Below are 14475 nucleotides of genomic sequence, written 5' to 3' on the forward strand. Positions count from 1 at the left end.
AATATCCGGGAAACAAACAAACAAACAAAAAAGCAATATTGCATCTTTCATCAGTATTCAATTGTCACATGAAAAATAACCAAAGCAATCATAACATCAGTGATATTTTAGAGATATCAAGTCAGCAACTGTCAGTAAACTTATTGGCATTACAAAAATATAAAGAAGCTTTTTACTGTGTTTCACTTTCTACTATGATAATACTATGTATGGAGAATTTTAATTATTTATATACTAGAGGCCCAGTGCACGAACTTCATGCATGGAGGGGGGGTGGTCCCTCAGCCCAGCCTGCATTCTCTTGCAATCCAGGACATCCCTCTTGCAATCTGGGACCTCTGGCTCCTAACCACTGGCCTGCCTGCCTGATCACCCCTGTCTCCTCTGCCTGCTTGCCTGATTGCCCCTAACCACCTCTGCCTGCCTGACTGATCGCCCCTAACTTCCTCTGGCTTGGCCCCGCCTCTGTGGCTTCGTTGGGAAGGACATCCAGAATGACGTCTGGAAGGTTGTTCGGCTGTCTGGTCTAATTAGCATATTATTATTTTATTTTTATAGATTATTATTATAGACGTTCATAAAAATAAAATTGCTAGAATAGCAAAATATATATAAATAAAGTAAAAATCTTTATGAAAGATGGTGGCTAATTTCATTCAAAATATTATCATGCTACATGAAATAAATCAGTCAGAGAAAGATAAGTATCACATGATCTCACTCATGTGGAATCTAAGTAACAAAATAAGCTGATGAATAGGGTGGATTCAGAAACATGGAAGCATGGAACAGAGTTCAGAATCTTGGAGGGAAGGCAGCGGAAGGTAAGTGGGTGGGAGGTAATCAACCAAAGACCTTGTATGTACATATGCATAACCCATGGACACAGACAATAGGGTACAGAAGGCTTGGGGTGGGGGTGGCAGCGGGTCAGGGGTCAATGGGGGGAAAAGGGGAACATATGTAATACTTTCAACAATAAAGAATTATTAAATAAAAACAGAAAAATGTGAAGTTGAAAAATACCAAAAAGAAACAAAATAAGAACAGAAAACATTTAGATAATGAAGTACTGAATTGTTATAAAAGTGTATTCATAGAAGTAGGAAATAATAAAGTAATGGAATAAGTTACTAGTAAAACAGTGGCAAAATAATTTTAAATCTTATATGAGGGTTGTTACGGTAATAGGAAAAGTAAATTTGAAGAGAGATGGGGAACATCATAAAAAACTTTCTGGAATAGTGCATCTCAGCTCTGTTATGACCTCTGGGACAGCCCTGAGTAGGGTCCTCTATGGAGTGGATTCTCCACAAATGCTCTAATTGGACTCCCTGTTTCTCTTCTATAATCTGGGCTTTCCATAGTAGTGTAGCTACTGGTACAAGAAGAAATATGTTGCTCATTTTTTTCTACTTGAATAACTGGATTTATCCCTGAACCCCGGGAGGGCTTTGAGACTGGAGGTGATATTAAAGACGTTCAGCCTTTTTGTCCATCTACCGCTTGCATTTTGAAGAGTGGTTACAAATTGCTCTAGGGAAAGTTGAGAAGCAATAAGTTTAGGATTTAAGGGAATATAGTAATTTGTGTTCCACACTTTCCTTAGATAGTTTCTCAAAATCTCCCAGGTGATATATGTTTCAAAATAATATTGTTTTAATCTATTGATGACAAATGAATAGAAGCACTTGAATTGCTTCCAACCAGAAAATAAGATTAGCCTACAGTCATTTGTAATTCTCTGCAGCCATCTCTTACATGATAAATAGGCATCTGCTAGGTTCTCTATGCTAGAAGATCCAGATCCAGATAGTCTTTGCTTGGGGAAGAAATATTTTATCTAAATCTTTTCAATTTGATGTTGCATCAGAGAAACAAGGATGATTATAACTTTTGTCCTACTCAATATACTATATTACTAATTTTACTATACTGTTAAGTTTTTTATTCTCAGTTAGCAAGGATTTAGATCATTCTTGTTCTTCAATACAGATAACTTAGTTTATGCTTTGAGTACTATTCAGGGAAGGGTATGGGCAGTGATTATATGTAACTCATGAGTAAGTTTCATATCAGTGTACTGAAATGATATTGCCCTTGATATAATAAGGTTACTAGTAATATTTTTGTGAGCTTTTTTCAATATATATACAAATATTAAGTTGTCATGATTTTTACCTGAAACTAATACAGCATTCTATCAGTTATACTTCAATAAAAAATAAAATAAAGGACAGATGTGTCAGTCTTAAAATATCTTTAATCCAAAAAAAATTAGCAAAAGATTTTTATTTTGATGAAATGGGTTATTGAACTTATTGGTTAAACTCAGTCAAAGTGTTCAAAGGTTTCTACATAGAGTTCTGGACACAAAACCGGTTAACTAACCTTAAAATGGGAAAAACTGAAAACAAAAAATTCACATTAATAACAATTTATTATGACACACTACACATGGGTTGGCACCATGTTAACAATCACATTTCAAATTCTGACCAGTTGAGGGCTTATAGACAAGGAATGCATGAATTGACTATAGTAAGGGCCATGACTCTCAAGGGAATTATTATGTAAATAATTCTGTTTCCTTTACTGAACTATGTGGTTGGGAGGCTTTAAAAATATGGTGTCCAGAATCTTTGATTTTCCATAGTATATTTGTGTTTGTGCAGTATGTGCATGTGCACCATGTGTGGCAAAAGTGACGGTAGTATGAAAGGATAAAAAATGCCAAGATGTGGAAAGAGATCTATGGAAACCTGAGTAAACAAGGAATTCCAAGAATATAATATTTTAATGTAATAATAATAATAGTCTAATTTGTGCATATCTATGTACCTGACACTGTGTTGGGTACTTCTATTTATGATACATAACATTAGTTTATGAATAATCCATGAGTGCTGTGTTACTATTTTTAAGAATTCCAGATACTTGGACCACATTCTTGCAGACTTTGAAAATCTACATCATTGTATGGCCATTCTCCTATAGCTCTTCTATTTTGTATCATAATTACTTGAATGCTTAACTTATTTTCAGTGTTAAACTCTACACTTCTTGATTACTATTGACCTTATTTGTATAGTGTTTTTATACTCAGTGGATAAATGCTAACTATCTAGTTAGTGAATGAATGAATTTTTCTCTTGATCTGAGTTCTACAAATGGTAAACCAGCAATGCAACAACATAATTCAAGACAATTAATACATATGAAAGTAATCAGTCATTATAAATAAATAGCAGGATCCTACTAATAACACAAAAATAACTTTAATATCTTTATATAGGCAAACACAGAAGCTTACTGTGCTCACAGAAATTAATATTACAACTATGACTACCGATTTAACATTAATTTTTTTCATTGCTGAGCTTGTTAATAAAAATGCTACTTTCTTTCCTAAAGGAATCTCCATAATGCAAATGTTTCATAAGTATAATGTTTTATCCTACAAGTATTTGCATGTTAAATTTGTGAGGCCCAGAATTTCATACTGGCAGTTTCAAATTACCATCTAAAGTTCTAATGCTGAAATTTGCAAAGGTGTAATTAGGAAGTGAAATAATAAAACCCTCCAGTGTCCACAATACAAAATGTCAGTGCTGCTAACAATTAAATGTGCTAACATTTAAATAATGAACTTCCATTGACACCCAAAGAATAAAATCTAGCTATTAGGACGACATCTACATAGCAGATGATTTCACAGGAAAGCGCTCAGACCTCCATCAAGTTAGGAATCAATAGAACCTAGGCGAGTGTGGTACAAAGGCAAGGTCTCAGCTCCTGAAAGGCCCTTCTGTGCTAGAGCTATACTAAATTATCACAGCCAATGTAAAACCAACCATGGTGTAAAAGATAAATGGGTGAAGTTCTCACAAATGATCATTTATCACTCCATTCCGAAATGCAGACAGCATTCATTATAGATCGAAATGCCACTCAAATTTCACCATTTAGTAGAGTTTTGAAACAGCCAAACCATTAACAGGAGAGAGTAGCTTTTTGTATTTATACCACCAGTGACTAATGAAACATTATACTCAGTGTGCAAAAGGGGTGAAAAAAAAACACCTTTATTTTGTAATGAACCCAATTGGAGCCCTTTTAAACACAGTGTAATATGGTCTCACTGTTTCATCGAGCCTCTCATTACTTGTGTCGATAATCCTGGGTAAACTACTGTTGAACTTCACAGCATTTATATAGTAGCATGAATAGCATTAATCTATGGGGTGCTTTCGACAAATTGTAGTTCAAAAAGCAAAGCCAAAAATTACTTCTTACAAAGTGCTCAGAAAAGCATTTATTAGAAATGTGTCAACTGCCAACTTCCTAAAGGCAGCTTGGCTACTTAGGAAATCATGCTGTTGGCTGGCTCACAAACACTGGGAACACATAGGAATTTTCCCCACTTGAAGTACTTTAAAAAAACAAACAACATTCTTTTTATTGAAGTATATGATTTTCTGTCACTCCCTTCTAATTCTATATTTTTAATTTCATATTGCTTTCGACATAATGTGACATGCTGTGCAACAATGCCCCAGGCCCCAAGAGACTCTCAGGTGAGAGAAGCACTTAAAAAGTTAAGGGTGAATCTGACTAGACTTCATTTACATGAGTGCATGATCTACACAGCCAGGTCCACATGAATGGAAAGCTACTCCTGAATTATGCTCAAAGGATCTAATTTATCTTCTGGATACACCCAATGATTCCATTCTCTCTGGAAGTAAGGTGGCGGGAGTGTCTACAAGGATTCACCACATTTAATTCCAATATATCAGTCTCATTTGATTAGGCTGATCTTTCTCAAAAGATGGAATATGCACAACTCATAATATGCTAGAAATTAATCTCTCAGCTCTACCTTCAAGATGTTTGTATGAGGACAGTCTAGGATAGTCTATTCACTCAGAACCTCAATTTGCCTTTGATTACAAAGTAGTATTTAGAATTAAGAGATTGTATACACTAAAGCAATTTGGACGTAGAATATTAGCTTACTATATTAACCTTTATCCAATTTTTACCTACATTACAGTAAAATAAATACCTGGGCAAAAGTATAATATAATTATCATTTCCCTAAATTTAAATATATTTTCAGTGAATTAGATTTTACTCCAAAATTATTTTTTTAACTAACTCATGCTTCTTACAGTGTTCTATAATTTAGTCCATGAGAAAATATATCAAATAAATCTACACTCTTCATTATGTCGAAGATCCACTGGATTTATAACAGCATCATGATTTATGCAATACTCATTTGGAATACTGTAATAATGTGTAGAACACAGTACTAGTCTTAGTAAAGTTTTCTTGGTGAGATATATGAGGAAAATGTTCCACTCCCCATAGCTTCTCTCTTTCTCAGAGATTCACAATGTACCCTGCATATTAAAAAGCTCTAAGAAATTCTTCAACAAAGAAACCCGACTTACTTTGTTTATTGCAATATCTTCCAATCTCACAAAAGTTATCTCCATCCAACAATATGTTAGTGTTATGTCATAAACAACATAATGTGGTTTTGGAGGTTGGAAAAAGCAGGTACTTTTTCAATCTTGTGTGTTAATATTTATTTCTGAATTTTGTTATATATACTCAAATTCTGAGATTAGTGGAGTGGAAAAAATGTCTGTGGGTGTTTTAAATATTGTTCATAAGAAATTAAGACAGTTGTCATTAATATTGCATACCTCTATTTCTGCTCCATCTCAATAACATTCTATCATTCTTTTTGAAACCAGTTACAGTGATTATAAGTACATTTAAATGACAATACAACCAAAATTAGCTTACGGGAAATATAATCTTTATGATTTTGATTTATAACTAAAAGCATTTATTTGTATAATTGAAACAAAATCATTAATATAATTTAATAGTCACCACACAAAATTACACAATATATTTGTAATAAGGAAAACTTATCACAAAATTAATTTTTATTTTTAGTGTATCTTTTGATTTAATTTTATTAGTTTGACTTGGAACACTTTAAAAGTAAATCTTGGAGGTATTTACATTTATGAGACCTTCTGAAAGAAAAAGAAAAACCTATTTAATTTTGTGTATTATTCTAAAGACTTCGATAACTTCAAAAAGTTCTTCAAGGGATTAATTCTTTCACATATGATGATGTCCAAAAGGTACTTACCATGTACAATGAGAACATACTCTGCACTGCTTTGGCCAATGGTGTTGGTGGCTTCACATCGATATGTGCCATTATCCGTTTTGTTCAGGAAAAGAATATTTAGCTCTCTACCACTCACAACCATTCGATCAGGATCTGGTAATTCTCCACCATCCTTTGTCCACAAAACAGGTTCTGGCCTATCAGATTTAAACACACGCATAGTTAGAAAAAAAAAAATGCTACGTATTTTGTGAATTAAATAAATCAAGCAATTTATAAATGTTTAACACCCATTTTGTGCATAAGCATGTGCTAACTTCTATAAGGTGCCAAAAGAACCATTATGCACTCACTCAGAAGATTTGAAGGGATGACAAATATACTTTAATTCTATCCTGCTTAACTAGGCAGGATATGCATTTTCTTAGACATGCACTAAGAAAGTAATTTGTTGAGTCATCATAGGAGTTCCTGATATATAGCAGTTCCTGTGGCCCTGATCTGCTGCTAATGACTCATACTTGCTAATGCTTGGAGAACTGTCCTTGACCTATTGGAACAGCTTTTTCCCCAGAGGTACCTGGGATGATACTTTTGCACTAGGGCCACCACTGTGACACAGTTGTTGCCTGAGACCACTTAAAGATTTTCCCCTTTGTCTCTCCTGCTTTTCTCATTCCTCTAAATGTTATTATTGATAGTTCTCTCATTTGTATCCCTAGTTTTATTACTATACAATTAACATATAATGCTGTATTAACTTAAGGTATACAACATAATGATTTGACATATGCATATATTGCAAAATGATTACCACAATAAGATTAGTTAACATCCATAGCCTCACATAGTTATAATTTTTGTGTGATGAGAACTTTTAAAATTACTGTTAGCAATTTCCAGATATACAATAAAGTATTTTTAACTATAGTAATCCCGTTGTACATTAGATCCCCAGGAGTTTTTATTTTATAGCTGGAAGTTAGTACCTTTTGATTACATTCACACATTTCCCCTACTCCCATCCCCATCTCTGACCACTTTTATTCAACATTGTATTTGATGTCTTATCCAGAGAAATTAAGCAGGAAGAATAAAGAGCACCCAAATCAGAAAGGAAAAAGTGAAATCCACTATTTGTAGATGGCATGGTACATAGAGAAAACCCTAAAGACTTTACCCCCACACTTCCCCCAAATATAAACTGTTAGAACTAAGTGAATTCAGTAAAGTTGCAGACTACAGAATATATATACAAAAATGAATACATTTCTATATAGTAACAACAAACTATCAGAAAAATAAATCAAGAAAACAACCCCATTTACAACTGAATTAAAAAGAATAAAAATACTTAGGAAAAATTTAATCATAAGTGAAAGATATGTACACTGAAAACTGTAAGACATTGATGAAAAACATTAAAGAAGGCACATAAATTGAAATATATTTAATGTTTATGAATTAGGAAATTAATATTGTTAAAATACCCATACTACCCAAGCCATCTACAGATTCAATGCAATCGCTATACAAATTTCAATGACATTTTTCCAAGAAACAAAACAATAATCCTAAAATTTTCATGAACCACAAAAGACCCCAAATAACCAAGCAATTTTAAGGAAGAAGAAAACTATCTAGAGGGATTACATTTTCTGGTTTCAAACTACATTACAAATCTATAGTAATTAAAACAGTATGATATTGGCATAAATACAGATATATACATCAATGGAACAGAATAAATAACCCAAAAATAAACCCATGCATATATGGTAAATTAATTTTGAGTAAGGAGTCAAGAATACACAATGGAGAAAGGACAGTTTCTTAAATAAATGATGCTGCTAAAACTGCAAAAATAAATAAATAAAGCTGGATTACTACCTTACACAATACACAAACGTTATCGCAAAATGAATGATAGAGTTGAATGTAAGATCTGAAACTATCAAACTTCGAGGAGAAAACATAGACAGCAAGCTCCTTGATATTGATCTTGACAGTATTTTTTGGGTTTAACACCAAAAGCAAAGGCAACAAAAACAAAAATAAATGTGTGACTGTGTGTGTTCCATGCCATTAAGTCAACTCCTGGTGACCATATGAATGAGTGATGTCCACAATGTCTTGTCCTTAATAGCCCTGCTTAGCTCCTGTAGACTCCTGCCTATTGCTTCTTTTATGGAGTGACTCTCTCTCATATTTGTTGTTCCTCTTTTCCTGCTGCCTCAATTTTTCCAAGCATTGCTGTTGGTTTGTTTGTTGTTTTCCCAGAGAATCGTGCCTTTTCATTATGTGCGCAAAGTAGGACAGCTTTTGTGTTTTTGTAATTTTTGCCTCCAACAATGTTTCAGGTTTAATTTGCTCTAGAACACACTTATTCACCTACATGGAGATCCAGGTATCTTAGAGCTCTCCTCCAACACCATATTTCAAATGAATCAATTGTTTTCCTTTTAGCCATCGTCACTGTTCAACTTTGGCACCCGACTAACCATAGCAACTGGGGATACATTAATGTAAATGATCTTAGCTTTTGTCTCCAATGACACGTCTTTTCTCTTGATCTTTCCTAATTCTTCCATTGCTGCCCTTCCAAGTCTCAGCTTTCTCTTAAATTCATGAATGCAGTCTTCATTTAAATTAATGACTGAACCAAGACAAGCAAAATCTTTAACACTTTCAATATGTAAAGTCATGCATTTCTTTTGCAGTCTGATGTTTGTTTTCTTGATGTTCAAATGCATTGCTGCTTTGGTACTTCCTTCTTTCATTTTCATCAGAAGCTTCTTCAAATCATTGCTACTTTCTGCCAATAAAATAGGTCATCTGCATATCTTAAGTTACTGATATTTCTTCCACCTATTTTTACTCCTCCTTCCTCTGAATTTAGCCACATTTTTTATATGATATGCTCTGTGTACAGATTAAACAAATAGAGAAATAAAAATGTATTCACGTCTGACATATTTGCCTATAGGAAGTCACTCTGTCTCTCCGTATTCTATCCTGACAGTGGCTTCCTGTCTGCAACACTGTTTATGTATCCGGACGATCAAGTGCTGGGGCACGTCACTTTCTTCTAGAACAATCCCTAGTTTTCAGGATCCATGCAGCCAGAGGCTTTTCTGTAGTCTATAAAACATAGACTAACATTCTTCTGGAATTCTTTGGAGCACTCTAGTATCCAGCAAATGTTTGCGATTAGATTTTGAATGTCTTTGACCTTTTTGAGTCCAGCATTTCTTGTAAGGTAGAAGAAGCCTTCATTGCATTACCTTGAGCATCACTTCACTTGTGTGGAAAATTAGAGCAATGGTCCTTAGGTATTGCACTGCTTGGAATCTCACTTATTGAAACTGAGGATGTACAGTGAATATTTTCAGTCTGTAGGCCATCGTTTGGTTTTCCGTATTTGTTGATATATCCTTGTTAGGATAGTGACAGATTCAGTCTCTGTGGCTTGAAATAATCCTATCAGTATGACATCTACCCTTAGTGATTTTCTTGTCCTCAATACTTTCTGGGTAGCTTTCACTTCAGTTTCTGGAATCATAGGTTCTTCCATATAGGAATGTTTTTCAAAGATGTCTGTCATCATTTTGTCTCTTCTGTATAGATTTTCAATAGATTGTTTCCACCTTCCTTTTATGTTCTCTTGGTTAAGGAATATTCTTCCTTAGTCATTCAGCATTAGTCTAGGTTTGAATTTTCCAAATCTTCTGGTAGAGAGCTCTTGTTTTTCCTTTTTTGTTGTTCTCTTTTATCGCCTTACATTGACTAATGTAATAGTTCTCTTTATCTCTACATGATACTTATTGAAAAACTGCATTCAGGATTCCAACCCTGCTTTTGTCATCTTTTATTTTTGCTTCTTGCCTGTCTTGAACAATTTTTAGTGTTTCTTCTGTCATTTATGACAGTTTGTCTTTCCTTGTTACCACTAGCATTGCTTTTTCATATTCTTTCTTAATAATATTTCTAGTGTCAGACCACATTTCTTCTAGTCCTTGATTAAGTTTAACAGTGCAAATATCTTTTTTATGAGGACTTTAAACCCATCAGGGATGTTATTTGTATTATATTCTGACACTACCATTCTTTCAGAGCTCCTCTTCAGCTTTACCTTAATGTTTTATATTCACAGTTTGTGCTCAGTACCATGATCAACTAATACCTCATTTTGTTTTGGCAGAGTGATTTGGGGGTCAAAACCACATATGGGACTACATCAAACTAAAAAGTTTCTTTGCAACATAGAATACCATTAAGAAAATCAAAAGACAACCTCCAGAATGGAATAAGTTATTTTCAAATCATATATTTGATAAGAGTTACATATCCAAAATATATAAAGAATGGATACATCTTTATAACAAATAAATAAATAAATAAAGTAAATAAACAGGGAAACTGAATAAACATTTTTCCAAGGAAGACATGCAAATGACCAACAAAGTATTCAATATCACTAATCATGTGGAAAATACAAAGCAAAACAATACTGAGATATCAGCTAATACATGTTTTGATGACTTATCATCAAACAAAAAGAACAAGAAATACAAGGGTTGCAGAAGATGTGAAAAATAAGAAACCCTTTTGCACTGTTGTTGAGAATGTTAATTGTTGAAACCACTGTGCAAAATAGTATGAAGATTACTGAAAAAAATCAAAAATAGAAATATCACATGTTCCACAAAATCCATGCTGGGTATTTATCCTAAAGAAATGAAATCACTATCTCAAAAAGATATATGCATCCTTATGTTCATTGCAGCATTATTTACTTAGCCAAGACATGGAAACACCTACGTGTCCATCAATGGATAAATGAATAAAGAAAATATATCCCAGATAGAGTAAGTATTCAGCCGCCCCCCCCCCAAAAAAAAAAGGATATCTTTCCATTTGAAATAAGATGAATAAACCTTGAGGGCATTATACTAAGTATTAAAAGTCAAACAGATAAAGATAAATACTTTGTGATCTCACTTATATGTGGAATCTAAACACACACACACACACACACACACACACAGAGAACAAAAAAAAACACACTGAATTAATTTAAATCTCTTTGAATCGTATACTTGCAAAACAATTCCCATCTCAAAATTTGTTTTTAGGGAAGAAAGCATAAATAAATCATGGATTTCTGCTTTTGAAGATTTCAAGGTGTTTTATAATTATGAATGATGAGAATGGCTACTAATAATATCTACCACCAGGTGTTGATGATGGTAATTATCCAAAATACTTTACATACATTTTCTACAATCCTCACAAGAACACTTTGGTGCATATAGTTTAAAAACTTTAATGCAGCCCATTCAGCATAGCTCAGTGGTTGAGTGTGACCTATGAACCAGGAGGTCAGGGCTTTGATACCAGTCAGGGTATGTGCCTGGATTGTGAGCTCAATCCCCAAAGGGGTGTGCAGGAGGCAGCCGATCAATGATTCTCTCTCATTGATGTTTCTCTCTCTCTCTCTCTCTCACTCCCTTCCTCTTTGAAATCAATAAAAATATATTTTAAAAAATTAATGCACATAAGGAGATGAGAGATGTATCTAAATTCTATTCTGACTCCATTTTAAATGCTAAGTGTACTATCTTGTGCTTTCTAACATGGTGAATATTTTCCTAGTTCTTCAGAATTTCCTAATTTAAACATAATTTAATCATATCATCTACAATTATTTTTGGAAAATATTTAATTATTTGTTTATTTTGGAGAAAACACTGAAGTGTTGGATTGGATACAACAATTAGTGTCTAATTGGATACAATTAGAATATATGTCTTGTTAAGTGGTGGCTATAACTATCATAGATTTTCTGAGAAAAAGATTACATTTTTTTGACAAAATTTTGTCAAACAGATAAAATTTGTGAACCAAATAATAATAAATATTGGAAATTCTATTGAAACAAGCAGATTGGCAATGTTATAAAAGAACTAGAGGCCTAGCATGCAAAATTGTGCGAGACCCAGACCTGCCATGCCAGCGGGACCCAGACTTCCTCCTGCCATGCAGGTGGGACCCAGATTGACTCCTGCCGCTCTGGTGAGACACAGACTCCTGCCACGGTATGAGACCGAGACCTGCTGCACAGCAAGACCCATCAATGCACTTCCTGGTGACCAGTTGTTTGGTTGTTCCGGCATTCCAGCATTCTGGCATTACAGCCACTGGCATTTTATAATGTAGACTAGAGGCCCGGTGCATGAAAATTTATGCACTGGAGCAGGGGGGGGTCCCTCAGCCTGGTCTGCCCCCTGTCACAGTCCGGGATCCCTCAAGGACTGGAGGCGACCCAGCGATCAGGTGAAGGCGATGCCCATCACATCTCTGCTGCTGACACTGCTGGCAGTGCAAGCCTCAGCCAGCCCTGGTTACCTGAACCTTGGGAAGCCCTGGGCACTGGGAAGCTGCCATCCGAGGCTTGCCTGCACCTCAGGCCGGCCCTGGGTGGCTCGGGGACGGAGGGGACTGGGGGACTTCAGAGGCCTGGCTGCGTGCCTGCTGCCCCTGCGGGGCTGAGGGGACTGGGCGCCACCATCTTGTGGCTGTGGGCGCTGCCATCTTTGAGGGTGTGACAGTCAATTAGCATATCCCCTCCTTATTGACTGTGGGTGCCACTATCTTTGCAACAGCCTGAGGGTCAATTAGCATATTCCGTCTTTATGAGATATGATTGCTTAGTTTAAGTAGTAAGAACTTGGAGATAGAACAAAGAAGATAGTTTTATTAGGACTGTACCCATGAAACTTTTTGAAAGAGGATTGTATGAAAAAAAAAAAAAAGTTGAATAAGAACTAGTTGTCCAAACCTATTAGAAAATCTAATAATTTATATCATCTAATTATATGGACAACTTACTTTCACAGTATCTCTTATAAAAGCCACACCATTAATACTTCTTGATTTGATTCATATATCTAACATGTGCTAGTTATTATTTGCATTTAGAAATTTTTATTTTAAAACTGATAGCCTGAATAATCTTGTACCATGAACTTCCTTTGAGATTCAATAAAACCATGACTCCATGCATTAAACTGAAATATTAGAAGTTGTGTTCTTTCTACAAAGCCACATTAAACCAACTTTAAAATAACAGTTAATAACTACTTAATGGAGGTATTTTATTATATTAAGAGACACTACTTCATTGATATATAAGTAAGATTTTTTAAACACACAGATATGATTATATGCATATAAACATACAATTTCATAAACTTAAAAATTATGGTACCCAAATCCAAAGTGTCATAATTTTTCTCTGCCTGTGTTCATAAGCTTTTAGTCATATTTTAATGACTCTGTAAATATGTAATTAAATGTAGACATATCTTTTAAAATTGTGTGTATAAAAATAAAGTTAAAGCCTCTGTTTTAAGAAATAATGAAAAAATAAATAAAAATAGTGTCACTGCTGACACTAACATTGCAGATTTCTAGACCCTACAATGTATGGTAGTAAATCTTCAAGATGGCAAAAATGTTAGCACTGTAAGATATGATATTAATGAAATGAAAGTTAGAGTGTATGCATCAATTAAAAATAAGCTACACATATGCCAATTAGTACTTAAAATCATCAAACTTCTCAGTCATCATAAAAATATGAAGTGGTTCAGCCAGTCTTGATACAATTTGTGTTTTATCTTAATAAAGAGGGCCCCTAGGCGTTTTCTAGTTGGAACCCAGAAATGATTGAGTTTCTTGCTGCAATGAGTAACATTCTTTCCTGCTATTCAGGCAACCAAAAGAGGTCATTGAAAAAATGGTTCCAGAGTACAGTTCCTATGGGAAAGTCTGGAAAGAATAGGAGCTAGACGGTAGACTTAACAAAATCAGGCATTGCACTTTTTAACTTCATAGTGAGAAAAATATACTGTAGTTGATCCACAGAGTTTCCCCCTTTAAAAGCCCAAATATTTAGAAGTGGAAAATGTAGGCAGTCCTCGGGTTATGACAGACTTGATGTATGTCGTTTTGTGGTTACGTTGCCATCTCCCATTTATTTATTAAAAAAAAAACACAAGTGCCGTCATTTCGATATATGTACACATGTGCTTTATGTTTGTTATTATTTATTTACCACAAGCAAAGGTCAGGAATTTTTATATTTATTTTCATTTTTTTTTACTGTTTCACTTCATTACTACTGTGTATAAGCTCCATGTGAGTGATGTAGGTGCTTATGTAGGTGGGTTCTGACATACGGCGAAAATCGCGTTAAATCACTCTGAAGGAACGGATCTCCAACGTAACCCGAGGACCTACTGTATTCGATA

At 34.5% G+C, this 14475-nt stretch overlaps 1 protein-coding gene across 1 annotated transcript in view; it reads right to left on the minus strand.

The window, feature by feature from the left end:
- CADM2 (cell adhesion molecule 2) overlaps positions 1-14475 on the minus strand; it is a gene marked incomplete at its 5' end in the record, with an annotated part of 281026 nt that overhangs the window by 102350 nt on the left and 164201 nt on the right. The window contains one exon of the mRNA XM_054712332.1: positions 6179-6357. Within this exon, the coding sequence (XP_054568307.1) occupies positions 6179-6357 (179 nt within the window). The remainder of the gene's footprint in view (positions 1-6178; positions 6358-14475) is intronic.

This window comes from Eptesicus fuscus, chromosome 3 (assembly GCF_027574615.1).
Source record: "Eptesicus fuscus isolate TK198812 chromosome 3, DD_ASM_mEF_20220401, whole genome shotgun sequence".
NCBI lineage: Eukaryota > Metazoa > Chordata > Mammalia > Chiroptera > Vespertilionidae > Eptesicus > Eptesicus fuscus.